The sequence below is a fragment of the Spea bombifrons genome, chromosome 2 (genome assembly GCF_027358695.1).
Source record: "Spea bombifrons isolate aSpeBom1 chromosome 2, aSpeBom1.2.pri, whole genome shotgun sequence".
Taxonomy (NCBI): Eukaryota; Metazoa; Chordata; class Amphibia; order Anura; family Pelobatidae; genus Spea; species Spea bombifrons.
In genome coordinates this window covers 137,099,405-137,117,328 of record NC_071088.1, presented here as the reverse complement: position 1 = coordinate 137,117,328, position 17,924 = coordinate 137,099,405, and the positions used below count along the sequence as shown (strand labels likewise).

The window sequence follows — 17,924 nt, the reverse complement described above, 5'->3', positions numbered from 1 at the left end:
AAACGTGGTGGACTTCGGCTCCCGTCGTACCCTGCGAGCGGTATCCATAGCAACGCGGGAAGCGTACACAGAGCGGAGGCAGCCATGGGACAGGACTATTACTCGGTGCTGGAGATCACGCACAGCGCGGGGGACACCGACATCAAAAAGGCGTAAGTGTTGGGGAGCCCTCAGCATGGGGCGAGCTCCCCGAACCACACGGACCCTGGGCTGGTATGCAGTCCGCGGCTCCATCATACCCACTCTCGGCACTCCCAGGACAGGCAGCCGTAGAGCTCCTCTGGAGTGCAACTCCCAGGACAAGTAGCCAACAGTTCATGGGAGTGACATCATCATTAATTTATGTGATGTATGAAGCAGTACCCTCTGAATCAACCTGTTACACATCACTTCAGTGCTTAAAGGGTTAACAATGTGACCGTAATTGCCACCTATTCACATCATGGAGTGCGAGCTCAGTGGCAGCCGGTGGCAGAGCCAGCATATCCTAATCAATTTCCTGTCCCAAAGTCCCCCCCCACAATTACAAAGGCTGCTGGAACCAGTCATCACTCAGCGACTTAATAATACTGGGGAGATAACTTAATGGGGAGGAATAATTATGCATGACTGTGTAAGCGTGTGTATATATGTTAGTTTGTGTGCCAGTGCGTATGTGAGTTACAGATGGGGAGGCCAAGGGGCCGATGGGGCTTTATCTGACCCCCCAAGCCACAAAGTGTCAACCCAATCTATAAAATGTATTGGCGCCTGGAAATTGCAAAGACTCCGCCAGACGAATGCCCCGGTATCCCGGCCGGTATCTCGCGGCACCGGCGCGTGTATGAGGGGCTCGGAAAGACACCCTTTGAGCTCCAGGGGTGAATTAGACGTCGTCCCTTGGCCCTGATTCGCCAATTAAAGAAAGCGAGACCCTGTGTGATATTCCTTATACATGTTACCAACACTTTTTTTTTTTTTAGATACCGGAAACTGGCCTTGAAGTTCCACCCGTTAAAGAATAAAGAACCGGCAGCTCCTCACCGATTCCGGCAGATTGCCGAAGCTTACGACGTGCTGAGTGACCGTAAGTTAAGACAAAAGTCATGAGTATGGGGGGGGCCACGGGGCACGGTAATGCGGGGGATCGGCCGTACATCGACCACCTGGGTCACGCTGCTGGTCACCCGTCCTGTATGACCGTTTCCGGTCACAAGGAGTTTATTTAGTTAGTGGGGAAGCCTTTTAACCCCTGAAGCTGTGGAAGCTGCTCCTCTGAAGGTCCTCATGATCCTGGAGATGCATCAGAACTTGAGTAGTTCCAAGACGGATCTCATGAGGGGGGCCGACCAGCGGAAAGCTGTGCTCTGGATTAATAAGGTAGTAGAATTAGGCAGAGGGGGTGTCTGCTGGCTTAAGGATGAGGAGCGCCGATCTATGGAACCACCTGCTGCCACCAGGCGCACCACAAGGGGGGAAGACCATGTCTTGGCCATGTTATGGTTTGAAGGCCAAGCAGTTGTGACGTCACTACTGAGGATGGAGATGTATTTAGGGCGCGCTGGTTTCTCGCGCTGCGTACAGATGTCTCCTGTCATCGGAGCTCCCGGATGTCACACGTACCAGCCCAGCGATGGTTGTCCACCGTGAGACCGTCGGGGACCTTTTATCGTATTCATTTCTGCGCTCAACAGGAAGGTTTTCTCTGATTTGTTTTCCAACAGACAGAAAAAAAGCCACCTACGATAAGTTCGGAGAGGAGGGTCTAAAAGGCGGAATCCCCTCTGAATTCGGTGGAGAGGATGCCTGGACCGGCGGTTACGTCTTCCACGGGAACCCCGAGAGGACGTTCAGGGAGTTCTTTGGAGGAGACAATCCATTTGCAGGTAACAGAGGGACTCTGACATTTGGGGTTGATAGAGGGACTGTCTCTACTAAACAGGGACTCCTCGGAGGTATTTTTTCTGCCCAAGAGGGAGGATCGGGGCAGGTGGCAGCACAAGATCCAAAGCAGGGAAGTCATTAGCATCACCAGCAGTGATCCCGTGAAGCTCCATGCACCCTATTTTTTTTTTTATTGAAGATTTCTTCACGCCGGAGGGCAGAGAAGTGAATACGGGCTTCGGGGGGCTTCGAGGGCGAGGCGTGAAAGTGCAGGACCCTCCGGTTGAGAGAGATCTGTATCTGTCTCTGGAGGACTTGTTCTTCGGCTGCACCAAGAAGATCAAAATCACCCGCAGGGTAAGCGACGGCATCTAAAGAACTCTAACCCGGGGCATCTGTCAGGACTAACGCCGGCTCGATTTACAGCTTGAGCGTCACCACAAATACCTTGCGCACCTCGCACATCAAGTATAAGGTCCTCGCCGGGCATCATTTATACAGCGAGAGGTCATTTTTCATCTCATGTGCCACGAAGCACTGTTTAGTCAATAAATCCCCCCCAAAAAGTGTCTGCATTGGCTTTTTTTGTGATAGGGCAACTACGGAGTTAATATTTTAAAGGGTCCTCCATGGGAGCTCTTCTAACAGACTTGAATACTTATTCTATCCTTTTTCACACATGGGGGGGGACGTGGGTTATTAGGCGCTGACCACTTTCTTCCGACTTCCAGGTGATGAATGAGGACGGTCATACCTCCAGCATCAGAGACAAGATCCTGTCGATCGACGTCCATCCTGGATGGAGCCAGGGGACGAAAATTACTTTTCCAAAGGAAGGGGACCAGGTGAGGAGCAAGAAGACAAATAATAATTCATTATTATACGATAGAGAACCGTGCAACGTTCACAGACATGTTTATAAATATACTCTATTTGCTGGATTATAAGACAAGGTTTTTTTTAGGGCAAATACTCTGAAAAATACCCCTGGTCTTATATTCGAGGTCGTCTTATAATCAGACCTCAAATGGAGGTCTGACTACAAGACTAAGATCCAGATCCCCCGCAGCGCTGCAGGGAACCAGATCCTCCTGTCTGGCAGCTGGTGAACGTCTGTGCAGGAGACAGGTTAATATTGTCAGTTAACTCTATGCAGAGTTTATATGCTATGTGTATAAATGTATGTATGTGTGTATAAATATATATATATACATTCCCCGCCGTGACCTGGAGACCCGGGGATGCAGCTCTTCACCCAGAGTCCCCGGGCCAAATCCAGAGAGTTCCCAGGTATGATAATCAGGGACCAGCACACTTGTTGGAATGGCTACCTATATTTCACCCAACACCCAGCGGTGGCTTTGTGAATAGACGCAGTATGTGTACCCAGCAAATATTATTCATCTTTCAGGGCCCCAACATCATCCCGGCCGACATCATCTTCATTGTGAAAGAAAAACCTCACCCACGATTTAAAAGACAGGGGGACGATTTAATCTACACAGCAAACATCGATCTGGGGAGGGTAAGTATTTTGGGGGGTTATATTACTGTATATAGCGCAGGGGGGTTATATTACTGTATACAGAGCTGGGGGTTATATTACTGTATACAGCGCTGGGGGTTATATTACTGTATACAGCGCTGGGGGTTATATTACTGTATACAGCGCTGGGGGTTATTACTGTATACAGCGCTGGGGGTTATATTACTGTATACAGTGCTGGGGGGTTATATTACTGTATACAGCGCTGGGGGTTATATTACTGTATACACCGCCAGGGGGTTATTACTGTATACAGTGCTGGGGGTTATATTACTGTATACACCGCCAGGGGGTTATATTACTGTATATAGCGCAGGGGGGTTATATTACTGTATACAGAGCTGGGGGTTATATTACTGTATACAGCGCTGGGGGTTATATTACTGTATACAGCGCTGGGGGTTATATTACTGTATACAGCGCTGGGGGTTATTACTGTATACAGCGCTGGGGGTTATATTACTGTATACAGTGCTGGGGGGTTATATTACTGTATACAGCGCTGGGGGTTATATTACTGTATACACCGCCAGGGGGTTATTACTGTATACAGTGCTGGGGGGTTATATTACTGTATACAGCGCTGGGGGGTTATATTACTGTATACAGTGCTGGGGGTTATATTACTGTATACAGTGCTGGGGGGTTATATTACTGTATACAGCGCTGGGGGTTATTATATTACTGTATACAGTGCTGGGAGTTATATTACTGTATACAGCGCTGGGGGTTATATTACTGTATACAGCGCTGGGGGTTATATTACTGTATACAGCACTGGGGGTTATATTACTGTATACAGCGCTGGGGGTTATATTACTGTATACAGCGCTGGGGGGTTATATTACTGTATACAGCGCTGGGGGGTTATATTACTGAATACAGCGCTGGGGATTATATTACTGTATACAGCGCTGGGGGGTTATATTACTGTATACAGCGCTGGGGGTTATATTACTGTATACAGCGCTGGGGGGTTATATTACTGTATACAGTGCTGGGGGTTATATTACTGTATACAGCGCTAGGGGGTTATATTACTGTATACAGAGCTGGGGGTTATATTACTGTATACAGAGCTGGGGGTTATATTACTGTATACAGTGCTGGGGGTTATATTACTGTATACAGTGCTGGGGGGTTATATTACTGTATACAGCGCTGGGGGTTATTATATTACTGTATACAGTGCTGGGAGTTATATTACTGTATACAGCGCTGGGGGTTATATTACTGTATACAGCGCTGGGGGTTATATTACTGTATACAGCACTGGGGGTTATATTACTGTATACAGCGCTGGGGGTTATATTACTGTATACAGCGCTGGGGGGTTATATTACTGTATACAGCGCTGGGGGGTTATATTACTGAATACAGCGCTGGGGATTATATTACTGTATACAGCGCTGGGGGGTTATATTACTGTATACAGCGCTGGGGGTTATATTACTGTATACAGCGCTGGGGGGTTATATTACTGTATACAGTGCTGGGGGTTATATTACTGTATACAGCGCTGGGGGGTTATATTACTGTATACAGCGCTAGGGGGTTATATTACTGTATACAGAGCTGGGGGTTATATTACTGTATACAGTGCTGGGGGGTTATATTACTGTATACAGCGCTGGGGGTTATATTACTGTATACAGCGCTAGGGGGTTATATTACTGTATATAGTGCAGGGGGTTATATTACTGTATACAGCGCTGGGGGTTATATTACTGTATACAGTGCTGGGGGTTATATTACTGTATACAGCGCTGGGGGTTATATTACTGTATACAGCACTGGGGGTTATATTACTGTATACAGCGCTGGGGGGTTATATTACTGTATACAGCGCTGGGGGGGTTATATTACTTTTATACAGTGCTGGGGGTTATATTACTGTATACAGTGCTGGGGGTTATATTACTGTATACAGCACTGGGGGTTATATTACTGTATACAGCGCTGGGGGATATATTACTGTATACAGCGCTGGGGGGTTATATTACTGTATACAGTGCTGGGGGTTATATTACTGTATATAGTGCAGGGGGTTATATTACTGTATACAGCACTGGGGGTATATTACTGTATACAGCGCTGGGTGTTATGTTACTGTATATAGCGCAGGGGGGTTATATTACTGTATACAGCGCTGGGGGGTTATATTACTGTATACAGCGCTGGGGGGTTATATTACTGTATACAGCGCTGGGGGGTTATATTACTGTATATAGTGCAGGGGGTTATATTACTGTATACAGCACTGGGGGTATATTACTGTATACAGCGCTGGGTGTTATGTTACTGTATATAGCGCAGGGGGGTTATATTACTGTATATAGCGCTAGGGGGTTATATTACTGTATATAGCAAAGGGGGGTTATATTACTGTATACAGCGCAGGGGGGGGTTATATTACTGTATACAGCACAGGGGCAATACATGCTCAGGCAATACGGCATAAAAGCTCTGGCCGGCGTGATACCCGCTACTGATTGCAGAAGTGAAAACCGCGTATCCAGCAACAGTGACTTTGCTGGAAGTTACCGGGAGAAGCGGCTGACTCGGGGGGGGGGGGGTTTCCCTTGGCTTTGGTGGTCTCTTTAGAGGTCCTTTTAGTGGCAAAGACCTCTCACGTAGGGTCCGGACCAACAGTTTAAAAGTGAATATGGTTAATCTATAATCACTGCAGGCGAGACAAAATATTTCATCTCCTCGATGGTGCATTATGAAGGGCTGACCCGGCCCTGTACAATGTATAATTGTACAGGGCCGGGTCAGCCCTTCAGACCAGTACTACCTCCTGTTGTACAGCGCTACGGAACATTACAGCGCCATGTAACCGAGTCATACTGCAGATTTTAGAGCTTTATCAAACAAAAACCCCTCAACCCGCGTCTTAAGAACTCACCGTGGTGCATAGTGATGTCACACTTTTTGACATGTTTGAAACGACCGTCATCGTGTCACGCCCCGGGCCAGTTCATATCTGACCAGCAGATGGCAGCAAAGCTTTTCTCAGCCTGGGTCCGTGGCGTATTCTGGCCCAGAGCAGTAGATAGGAGGGAGCGGCGCACGCTATGCTTTCAGGATCTCCTCAGATGAGTGCAGGTAGACCAAGTGTTTGAGTTTCAGACATGCGCTGCTGAGTAGGGGGATCTATGAAGTATTAACCTCTGATATTATATATTATATGATATTATATATTTACATCATTATATATATAAATGTAAGTGAATGAGCCCGTGGCAGACCCACGTGCCGCCGGCGTGGAGAGAGGCGCGCTCGCTAAACGCTCGCAATGTCTTCCAGGCGCTGACCGGCTGCACGGTGGAAATAAATACGCTGGATGAGCGGATCCTGAATATCCCCGTCAACGACATCGTTCAGTGAGTAGAATTCGTTTGGAGAGATTCCATATCCCATTTATTCTGTTAAATATATCAAATATATTCTAAGTATACGGGGCCGGGGCCGGACTGGTGATTAAAGGTGACACCGGCACTTTAAGGCCAGCAGCCACCTGTTGATATACAAGCGGCCGCTACATTACGCTGACGCAACAAGCGGCCGATTGGGCGAGTGCGTAACCCGGCGGCCCATTTCTCCGGCGTGCCAGATGGCCAGTCCGGGGCTAGCCTCTTTGGCACCAGTACTTCCTCCTGTTGTACAGCGCTACGGAACATTACGGCGCCATGTAACCGAGTCATACTGCAGATTTTAGAGCTTTATCAAACAAAAACCCCTCAACCTGCGTCTCTTGCAGCCCGAAATACAGCAAGGTGGTCCCCGGAGAAGGAATGAGGCTCGCCACGGACCACAACCTGAAAGGCGACCTTATTATCCAGTTCGATATCCGCTTCCCGGAGCACCTGACGCCGCACAAGAAGCAGCTACTTCGTAAGGCGCTGCTCGCATAGACCCCGGCTGCTGTGTAAGACCCCCTATAATGTATGTCTGTAGTAATAAATTATTGCCAAAGTGCTTGCAGTCTTTACTGGGGCAGGGTAGCATCGAAGGAAGCATTACTACGAAGGTGGTAGATAAGCAGAACAGCCTCCCAGCAGAGGTGGTAGAGGGTAATACAGTGAGGGGATGTAAACATGCATGGGATAGACATACGGCTCCTGAATCTAAGACGAGACCAACGACTGATTATAAAGTTCTATAGAGGAGTAAAACCGGGCGACTAGATGGGGCTGATCTGCTGGCGAACTCCAGATATATGTACGGGGGGGCAACTTAACAGCAAACGGGATAAACGAGGAACGAAGGAAAACAAAGACCCACAAATCAGTGGATTTTGGCAATTTAGGCCGCATTTAAACAATCACAGTGGGGATTATTCACTAAGCAGCGCGCTCCACAGGGCACTTAGTTTAGTTTCCAAAAGCTAACTTACACTAACCCAGAAAGTGGAACGACAGGACTGCCCCAGAAGATCCAGTGGAGTTGGCCTTGCAGAATGCAGTTATAGCGTGGAAACTTTTACCCACCCCCCTAGAAACTTGCCCTATAATACCACGTATGTGCCAATCCCCCCCCCCTAATACCATGTATGTGCCAAGTCCCCCCCCCCATACATTTAGACACGTGAACATCTGTCTGGTGGGGATACAGTTTAACCCCTCAAGAATGAACTTTTACACGACAGGACCAGAGCAATTTGTAGTTCCGCTCTTATATAAATATTATAGTTTTTATTTTGGGGTAACATGTAGGCTTTTGTTTTTTTTTTTTGAGCCGGGGTACCAGGATGGTGAAATGATTCAGGTAACAGTAAGTAGCGCTCACTTCTGTGAGTGTTCACCATGTAGCAGATTTAAGCTTCTAACTTAAATTCTGATATGAATACACCCCCCCCCACAAAAAAATAAAAAATACAAATTAGGCGTGATAATAGAAATTTAACAGACTTTATTTTCTTCACCATGCAAAGTGGTCCACAAACAAGTCTAAAACACAGAACGTTCTAAAACCAAGTGAGTTTGGTCTGTCAAAGTGGTTTAAAGTCGCAACAAGCGGTTTCATGTAAAGAACATACGATTCGGTCACTCCTAAGTCCCTTAACCCTTTCAGCACCAGAGAGGGTGAGGGGGGGGTTGGGTTTGCACATGCTTTCCCATCTGACACTAAATGGTTAACAGGCACCTGTTATGACATCAGCGCGAGTCATTGAGAAACAGGAAGTTCCTCTAGAGTTTTCGGAATGTGAGCGATTAAACCCGAAGTCGTCGGGAAGCGGGGGTGGGGGCGCCTCATATTACATCATTCTGACAAGCGGCCACCCACGCCGGGAAGGAGGATCGGGTCCTCGGGACATGGGAGTGAAACCGAATTCCATCACGGAAATAAAACTCCAATAATTAGATTTTGTAACTTGGATAGAGCAATTAAAAAAATGCTTTTATACCCCTAGCAAGGTAAGCCAAGGGTTAAAAATCTAAGCCCATTGAGCCATTGGTGGTGCCAACGGGGCAAAGCGGCTCGAGTTTAAAAACTTTCAGAAAAAACGACATTTAATAAAAAGTAACAAGAAATGGTGATTTAGGGTTTAAGTTGCCAATTTTAAACATTAACCCCCCCCTCCCGGAATATTTGCCCCCCCCCCCCCCATTTTCAAGCTTTATATATTTGCTATTATTGGAAGGACAGCATATTTTTTTTCCTTTTATATATAGCATTTAGTCATGGAGTGGAAAGACTTCAGAAAGGATCTAGGACTGCTGTAAACAATGCTACGGGAGGCAGAGGATAGTGCTAGCGCTGGACAGAAGGCCCCCGGCCCTCAGCAGACGGTCAAATAGGAGATTCCCAGGAGACGCGGGCGGACATCATGGCCCTCTTCAGCTGCTCGTAGGTCACGAACATGACGACGTTCCAAGAGCCCAGTCTCAGGAAAGATGGCATGAAGCTGGGGAGGGAAAAGGGCAAGTTTACAACAGGCATGAAATGCGGGAGTCCATGTCCATGAGGTGGCCAATAAGGGACATCAGATACCCCCTAGAAGGGCCATCATGACTTAACCATATGATCACAGGCGGCACTTGGTGGATCTGGTAGATCATGGCACTGTTTGCCCCCCACCTGTGGTCATGCTGTGATTGGCTGGCCAAGACACCAAGGTTCTAATCTCAGGTTCTTTACAAGAGGAACCCTTCATAAAGAGTCTGATCAGCCCTGAGGTACTTTGTACCGCCATCTTTGTCGCTCGGCAGGGAGGGTTGGGTTTAGGGCAGGGTGTCCGAGGATCTGCCCCACAGGAATTATTGTTTAACCCCCTTTTGTATGAAGCCGCCGCTTACTTACCCTTTGTAGAAGGCCATGGGACCCTCCTTTTTGAGCATGGTGAGGGCGCAGTTCAGGGCACTGTTGTACTGGCCCTTGGCAGAGTTCATGTATCTTGTCTTCACTACATCGACAGGGGACGCGATCACAGTGGTGCAGAAACCAGCTCCGAACGCGGAGGTAAAATGACACGGGAGATTATCTGCGGGGGGAGATGAAGGATTAACACGGGACAATGCAACGTCTACAGGAACCACGGTCCCCACTCCCCGATTTCACTCCCAGAAGGGGCGAAATAACTGCATCCTTAATACAGAGCACAGAGACTCCCTGCATTAGAAAGGGCCGCAGCTCCCATAGATCAGCCCTTTATAATGTAAAGGAACCCCACGGAGAGCGAGCTCTTCTGCATACCCTTCACATACTCCATTATCCCCATACTACGCTAGTCAAGGGCATTTGTTTACTGATGCTGCTGACGAAACGTTATGCAAAGCTACCCAGAGCTTCATTTGCATACGAGTCCGCAGGGTGTCAGATACGCCATTTAAGTGTTAATAACACGGACCAGCCCCTTGTGAGCACAATGTGTGAGTTTACGAGCGCAGGAAAGTCTAGAATATATTCTCTGCGGGGCGAAGGATGACCATATGGGTCGCGTTTCTCATGCAGTTGAACTGGAAGTCCTGGGCATTGGCTTTGCTCGGCGTCATCACTTCTACTAGATATGGGGGTCCCTCCTAAGCCTGTAGAAACCTTAAGCCCCCCTGGCGACGTGTACCAAGTCAGCGGAACTCGTTAAAGGAAGACGCCGTTCCCAGAATTCCAAAGCTCGCGTCTACTCACCAGACATGAGGTTGGATCTCAGCAGGGTGTCCTTGATGAGGTCATAAGTCACCAGCTCTGTGCAGTTGACGATGGCGTTTCTGGTGATATTTGGCGCGGTACCTACGGGGGCAGAAGAGGAATTCACGTTAGTCGTTGCGTTACAAAGACTGCGAGTCTATCCAAAAAGCCTGTCCGTTGTACTGACCTTTCCAGAGGCCGCGCATGCCCTCCTCTTTGGCGATGGTTTTGTAGGCATCCATGGTTCCCTTGTAGCGTCTGGCATTGGAAACGTTGGCCTGGGCCTGAAATCGTACCTTCACCACATCCGTGGGCTGAGCCAAAGCGACGGCCATGGCACCGGTGGTGCTTCCGGCAAGGAGCCGGCTGCCGATGCCAACATCTGGGGGGAAATGAAGACACGTTGGTCAACATCAAGCATCATTGAAAGGGTTTAAGAACTCCCAACAAGACAATATGGTCCAACACATGAATACCTCTCTCTTATCTAAGAAGGTGGAGACGATCAGATAGCGAAGGGTAACAAACGTATCTAAGGAAATACGGACATTCTAGATCTTCAGCCGTCTTCCCAGAACCACCGGGATGCGGTTCTAGATGTAGCACCATGACCATCGCGTTATAAGATTGTACGGAGGAGACTTACGCTCAGACCCTTTGGTGTAGAACTGTTTCACGGAGTCGTAAAGGCCGATGCGGACCGACGCGAAGCTCATCTGACGCTGGAGGCCGGCCACCAGGCCATTGAAGAGGCTCCTCGGGCCCTCGGTCTTCACCATTGTGGAGATGGTGCCAAAGACGCCCTTGTACTGGGCGGACTTCATGCTGACCGGGACTTTGGTCTCGCCTTGGATCTGCAGAGAGCATCATTGGAGATGTTTAGGTTGGAAGTGGTTAACGCAGCACAATGCAGGATAGTTTATACAGGTTGCCGGGCCCATGGTGAGGAACATCAACTTGGTGCCACAGATACAGCCAAGTCTGCCACAAGCTGTTCCCGAGACCACCACGTTATGGTTCCCCTGGCCACAAGTCACATTCCCTGCGAGACATTTACCTGCAGCCGGACCTTGGCCGTGTCGAGCGGGAAGGTAAAGAGGTCGGCTATGCAAGCGGCGGTGCCGGCGCCGATGAACTTCACCGCGGCTGTAGGCGGGACGTCTGTGGGTTTGAATCCAACCATTTTTCAAGTCTGTTCGAAGCCGGAACTCAAAGATGTGGAGAGGGAAGTCGGGGGCGTTGTAGTGATAAGACAAGGCAAATAAACTCTGCCGGAGCCTGCGAAAACATGAAAAGAAAGAGTAACCGTTAGCGTGGACCTTATTCACCAAGAACAACATTTTAGACCGCCGGTGGGTCGGGGATTTTTTAGACCGCCGGTGGGCCAGGAGAGTTTTTTTTACATATTAAGTTGTTTCAGACCGTAGCGGGGTTTAGTAGATGGCGACTTTACAGTAAACAAGTCTTAGGACACCTGCTGAGCAGCTCCTGGGTTTATAGATAAAGAAAGCAGCTGGTTGGTTATTGCCATATCACGTTAATGACTTATCTGGACAAAAGGCCAGGGATCCAAGAGCTGAAGCTTGGGAGTCAAATGGCAGCAGCAGCAGGACAGGAAGAGTCTTTCACACCAGCCGCTCGCAACTCTCATCATGCTGAGCTACTAGCTTGATGGGTAGTAGATTTATATTGATGGTGATCCGCCTAGTTAACACCCGGGAGAAGCCCCTACTCTCAAACCAACAGCCTTTCACAAGTGGTTACCAACCAGGAAGGGGTTAATTTGTCTCCCCTATCAGTTGCATCAGCCAAATCATTTGAGGACATATTTCTAGAGTCAGAAAGAAAAAAAAAAAAAAAAAAAAAAGCTGGTGGCTGTGGTAGATAAGTGGAACAGCCTCCCAGCAGAAGTGGTAGAGGGCAATACAGCAGAGAGAATTTAAACACATGGGACGGGCAACAATTTATTAATGTTTGAGTCTTTAAAGCAACCCGGGACTAGAAGGGCCAAAAGGGGGCCGATCTGCAGGTTTCTATGTTGGGATGTTTTGCCGCTCAAGGTCCAAGGGTTAGCGACGCGGCGCGTGAATGGTTAACTGTGGCTCCTAGTAACAGTCTGTTATCTCGGAGTTGTTGTAACAAGATCAAGTCTCTTCTGCTTCCTACATGATCCCCGGCCCCAACCGAAAGAGCGAAAACTGCACCTCCCACCCCACGCCCTTTCACCTACTTACAGAGACTTGCCCCAGCCGAGGCAACAGATGGCATCCTGCGGCCGTTACACATCAGAGACACACGTCAGGGATCCGGCATCACCGAAAACCGGATATTCTATGCCCACAAAGACCCTTTCATTGAGATTCGATACCACCGGCGCCCACCGCCTGGGGGACGGGGAGGAATAAACCTACATGAACGGGGTCTCACCTTACTGGAGTGTCCCAAGGTTCTGGGAACGGGTAACAATCAGGCTTCTCTGAAGGCGTCACGCCCGTCGCATTTGCCGCTGGCGGTGAAAATCCGATACCCTTTGGTTTCCATAGAAAAGTTAAGAAAAACTGGATGTTGTAAAAACATAATCCGTATCCTGCAGGGAGAGAGAACACGCCGGCCGGCAGAAGCCTCATTAATACACCATCCCAGATAAAAAAAAACACTAAAATTATAAGCTATACACAAAAAAAAAAAATAAAATAAATAGATATATATATATAAATTGCAATGTATATAAGCCATACAAAACGTATGATATATTATAAATATAAAAATAAATAAATTAAATGCTAGGTACGAAAAAAAATAAGGTAAAAAATAAGCTATACACAATAAATTACATAAAAATTCAAAGAAATATCGACAAAGTGTAATTAAATGCTAGGTACAAGTAAAAAAATTTAAACTAGACAAATAACTATTGAAGGTACAATGAAGTTATATATAACCACACACAAAAACAAATTATAAAAATATATATAAAATGTATAAAGATACAATGGTTTGTTTTTACAGTTAGCCAGATAAAAAATTGCCTTTTGGGTATAATCTCTGAAATGCCCATAGAAGGGATGGTTAGTAGAGGAATAGCAGCTACATTAAGCTATTTAACTCCCACCACCCTCAGCAAGTCACTTGCCAGATAATTGAGCAGCAGCTGCCCGGGTCTGGGGCCACAACTTCGTAGCCCAAGCATTCGCCGCTCCAGTGCCATAAAAATGGAGGCATCCCTGGCTCAACAAAGAGCAACGGCTTACAAAACACCCGAAGATCCAAACAAAGTCCCGAGACCTGGATTTAAAGCCCCGATCAGCCCCAGACAGGGCTAAAAGGAGCAGAACGGGGCGAGCCGGGAGAAGCCGTTAGCCGGGCAGAGACATGCGGGGCATTTAAAGAGCGAATACCCCAAAGAAGATCCCCAGCCCTGTCTGTGTATAAAAAAGGGGGGATTTACACGATATCGAGACTTTTCAGCTCGGGAAATCTATTGGAGCATGTTAATCCATAACCCCGTTTATATACAAACAAACACATATATATATATATAATATAAATAAAAAATAAAATAAAAAAAGAATACTTAAAAGCAGCAGTCTATAAACCATCAGAATCGCCCAATTAACAGAAAAACAGTTAAAGACTCACCGGTAATGTAGAAATTGGATCCAACTTAAACAGAAGAGGGGAGACCCCCGGGGTGCAGACAGTCGGGGGGTTACCGGGAGGAAGCTGTGTTGGGGGGAGGTGGATGGATGATGGTGACTTCAGCCGGCTGGGAAGGAGCTGAATCAGATCGGCGGCTCCCTCTGCCTTTATATAGAGAGCGGACAATAGGAACATGGGGCGGATCTGACTCCTCCCTCCCTCCCTCCTAGTACCGCCCCACTACCCCCCCCCCCGCCACTGGGGCAGATACTGGGGCAGACAGACAGATACTGGGGTATTACTATTCACACGGGCAGCTGCTTCACTTGTGTTATTGCTGTTTTAGAAGTCAGTGGAGGAAATCATTTTATTACATTTTAGCATTATATCTGTAAAAAAAAGTTCTTGCAGGTGGAGCAATCACCATGGAAACCAATGGAACGTTCGTGCTGATTGCTTCTCATTGAGAACTTCGCACAAGGATCGCTCAATATCATTATCAATGCGGTTATCTAACAAAAAAGCCGAAAAATAGATATTATTTAATAACATTCTGTAATACAAAGTAACAAATCTATTATTTACACAAACATAGCATATCAAAATTAAAAAAATATATAATATATATAAAAAGATATCTATGTATTTAAAAATGTGTTTTATATCTCACCTAGGTGTATATTATACATTAATGTTGGGGAAAAAATGCATTGGATTTATTGGATTTTCCTTATTTTCCATTACAATTCTGAAAAAAAATTTCTTAGTAGAATCTTTTAAAATATTTTATTTTAAATAATTTTCTGTCCTAGTTTTAGGATAATAAAGTAGATCCGAGTCCTCATTAGTCTGTAATATTACATTAAATTGTGAAATGTGAGGTTTTATCTAATATCACGTTTGCGGCTCGTTATCAGCGAGACATGAAAGGATAGAATCTGAGAAACTTTCACAAAAGAGCCATTTGGTTTTTTTAGATGATCTGGTGAGATGCGGCCTGGATCTCTGCGTTAGACGATCACCGGGGAGATCATTTAATAATAACAATGTATCTGCTATATCAACACATATCACTCCCACTGGTTTCATGATCCATGTATCCACTTCCATATCTAAATGTAACTTTTTTTTAAAATTGTTACAACAACACCAATATTTTTTGGAATGTAGCGTAAAATAGAGAGAGACTTTAACAGTCAGAGATGGGTTTGGGGGTTTTATAAATGTGATTTTAGGAGAACTGTGTTGGTTGTCATGAGCTGCAGTACCCAAAGAAAACCACTGGGGGGCTCACCTGTCATCTTCCAAATGTAAAGGATTGAATTTTAATTTGGATAAAACTGCGAGTATTTTAAGAAATTTCACAATAATCACAACTAAGACACAAAAACCCATAGAATTCGCAGGCAGATCGGCCCCACCCGGCCCCCGTCTAGTCACGCGTTTCTCCTGCTGTAACGACTCAAACCTTAATCAGTCGTTGGTCTCGGCTTAGATTCAGGAGCCGTTTGTCTATCCCGCGCATGTTTAATGCCCTCACTGTATTACCCTCTACCACTTCTGCTGGGAGGCCGTTCTCCTTATCAACCACCATCTCAGTAAAACTTCCTTACATTACATTTAAACCTAATAATTATTTATTGATTTACATAGCACCATCATATACCGCAGTGCTGTACAATAATCATATATCATATCATACATCCTTGCGTTACATATTCACGTCCAAAAGAATGGCTGAGATTAATAGGGATTGCAGATAAACCGTATTACAAGAACATTCTGCTGCCTACCCCAGCCAGGAGCGAAACATGCTGACCCAAAGAGCTTACACTCCATCAATGTAAGGACACTAGTGTGGGCGAAAGCCCGACTGTCTTAAGTTTTAATGCGTTTTCAGTTTGTTTCCCGGTTATTTGCTACATCTGCACATTTATCAAGATCAGGCGACAAAAACGCTGATCACTCCGAACCAGCGCGAGCCACCGGCGGCAGGACACACGGCACGTGCTGTACCGGGGTTTGCCTGAGAATAAGGAAGTGGGTTTTAATGTCACTGCTAGCGAAAAGTTTAACATAACCCCCCCCCAGCGCTGTATACAGTAATATAACCCCCAGCACTGTATACAGTAATATAACCCCCAGCGCTGTATACAGTAATATAACCCCCAGCGCTGTATACAGTAATATACCCCCAGCACTGTATACAGTAATATAACCCCCAGCGCTGTGTACAGTAATATAACCCCCCCAGCTCTGTATACAGTAATATAACCCCCCCAGCGCTGTATACAGTAATATAACCCCCCAGCGCTGTATACAGTAATATAACCCCCCAGAGCTGTATACAGTAATATAACCCCCAGCACTGTATACAGTAATATAACCCCCAGCGCTGTATACAGTAATATAACCCCCAGCACTGTATACAGTAATATAACCCCCAGCGCTGTATACAGTAATATATCCCCCCCAGCGCTGTATACAGTAATATATCCCCCCCAGCGCTGTATACAGTAATATAACCCCCCAGCGCTGTATACAGTAATATAACCCCCAGCGCTGTATACAGTGATATAACCCCCCCCAGCGCTGTATACAGTAATATAACCCCCCAGCGCTGTATACAGTAATATATCCCCCCCAGCGCTGTATACAGTAATATAACCCCCCAGCGCTGTATACAGTAATATAACCCCCAGCGCTGTATACAGTGATATAACCCCCCCCAGCGCTGTATACAGTAATATAACCCCCAGCGCTGTATACAGTAATATAACCCCCAGCACTGTATACAGTAATAACCCCCCAGCGCTGTATACAGTAATATCCCCCCCAGCGCTGTATACAGTAATATAACCCCCCAGCGCTGTATACAGTAATATAACCCCCCCAGCACTGTATACAGTACCCTCTACCACCTCTGCTGGGAGGCTGTTCCACTTATCCACCACCCTCTCAGTATAAAGCTTCTTTCCATTCCTTCTCAGCCTCTGATCTTCTAGTTTTAGCTCATGGCCTCCTTTTCTAATTATATTAGAGTAATAGAACTCTGGCGCATTTTGGTACAAAGCCCAATGATGGGTTCCATCGCCATAGCAACCAATTCACACATCGGGAACCTGGATTGGCCACCATGTTGATGTGAGTACTTTACACGTTACCCCGTATAATAATATTTTTTTTTACATACATTTTTTTTACATTCATAGGACACGCAGTCCTCAGCAGCTTGAGTGCTTGAAACATTGAAATTTGGACAAGATGTAACAATTTACATGCCTGCCTCGTACCTATGCTCACAGGATGCTCAGCCTCTGTAACTACTACACCTTCAAAATGAGTTAAATGAAAGTAAAGTCTATAAAATATATTTAAAAATAATATAAAATAATGTAATATATAAAATAATGATGATAATAATAATAGATAGAATGTGCTTTGAAATGGAGATAAAATATTACCATACAAATGACAATGTAAATGCTTTAGGGTGTGAATAGGGAGATATTTAAATATATATTTATTCTGAATTTACCAAATTATTATTCTTTCCCCTTTTTCTCTCAATTTTCACCCAAACAAAGGCCCCTTTGAACCCCCCAGTGTTTTTAAACAAATAAACCAATTATCCGTTTTGAATTTTAATAGAAATCCATATTTTTGGTATGGTTTAAAAAATTGCGACATTGTTTGGGAACTGCCCCGGGTGGGGTATTATGTGGAAATGCGATTATGGCGGTGT

General features: G+C 46.1%; 2 protein-coding genes across 2 annotated transcripts; one reads left to right on the top strand and one right to left on the bottom strand.

Moving 5' to 3' along the window:
* The first annotated feature begins 54 nt into the window (after nt 1–54).
* Nucleotides 55–7,388, top strand: DNAJB13 (DnaJ heat shock protein family (Hsp40) member B13). Its single transcript, XM_053456657.1, has 8 exons — nt 55–152; nt 963–1,066; nt 1,704–1,865; nt 2,063–2,220; nt 2,595–2,708; nt 3,275–3,388; nt 6,719–6,795; nt 7,173–7,388. Exons 1-8 carry the CDS (start codon nt 85–87, stop codon nt 7,324–7,326), a joined length of 951 nt encoding a protein of 316 aa, XP_053312632.1. The 5' UTR covers nt 55–84; the 3' UTR covers nt 7,327–7,388.
* Nucleotides 7,389–9,068: 1,680 nt separating this feature from the next.
* Nucleotides 9,069–14,305, bottom strand: UCP2 (uncoupling protein 2). Its single transcript, XM_053456658.1, has 8 exons — nt 14,180–14,305; nt 12,968–13,127; nt 11,598–11,818; nt 11,187–11,394; nt 10,728–10,922; nt 10,541–10,642; nt 9,716–9,896; nt 9,069–9,320 (listed from the first exon to the last, which is right to left on the bottom strand). The coding sequence occupies exons 3-8, from the start codon at nt 11,721–11,723 to the stop codon at nt 9,206–9,208; spliced, it is 927 nt and encodes a 308-aa protein (XP_053312633.1). The 5' UTR covers nt 11,724–11,818; nt 12,968–13,127; nt 14,180–14,305; the 3' UTR covers nt 9,069–9,205.
* Between the last annotated feature and the right edge of the window lie 3,619 nt (nt 14,306–17,924).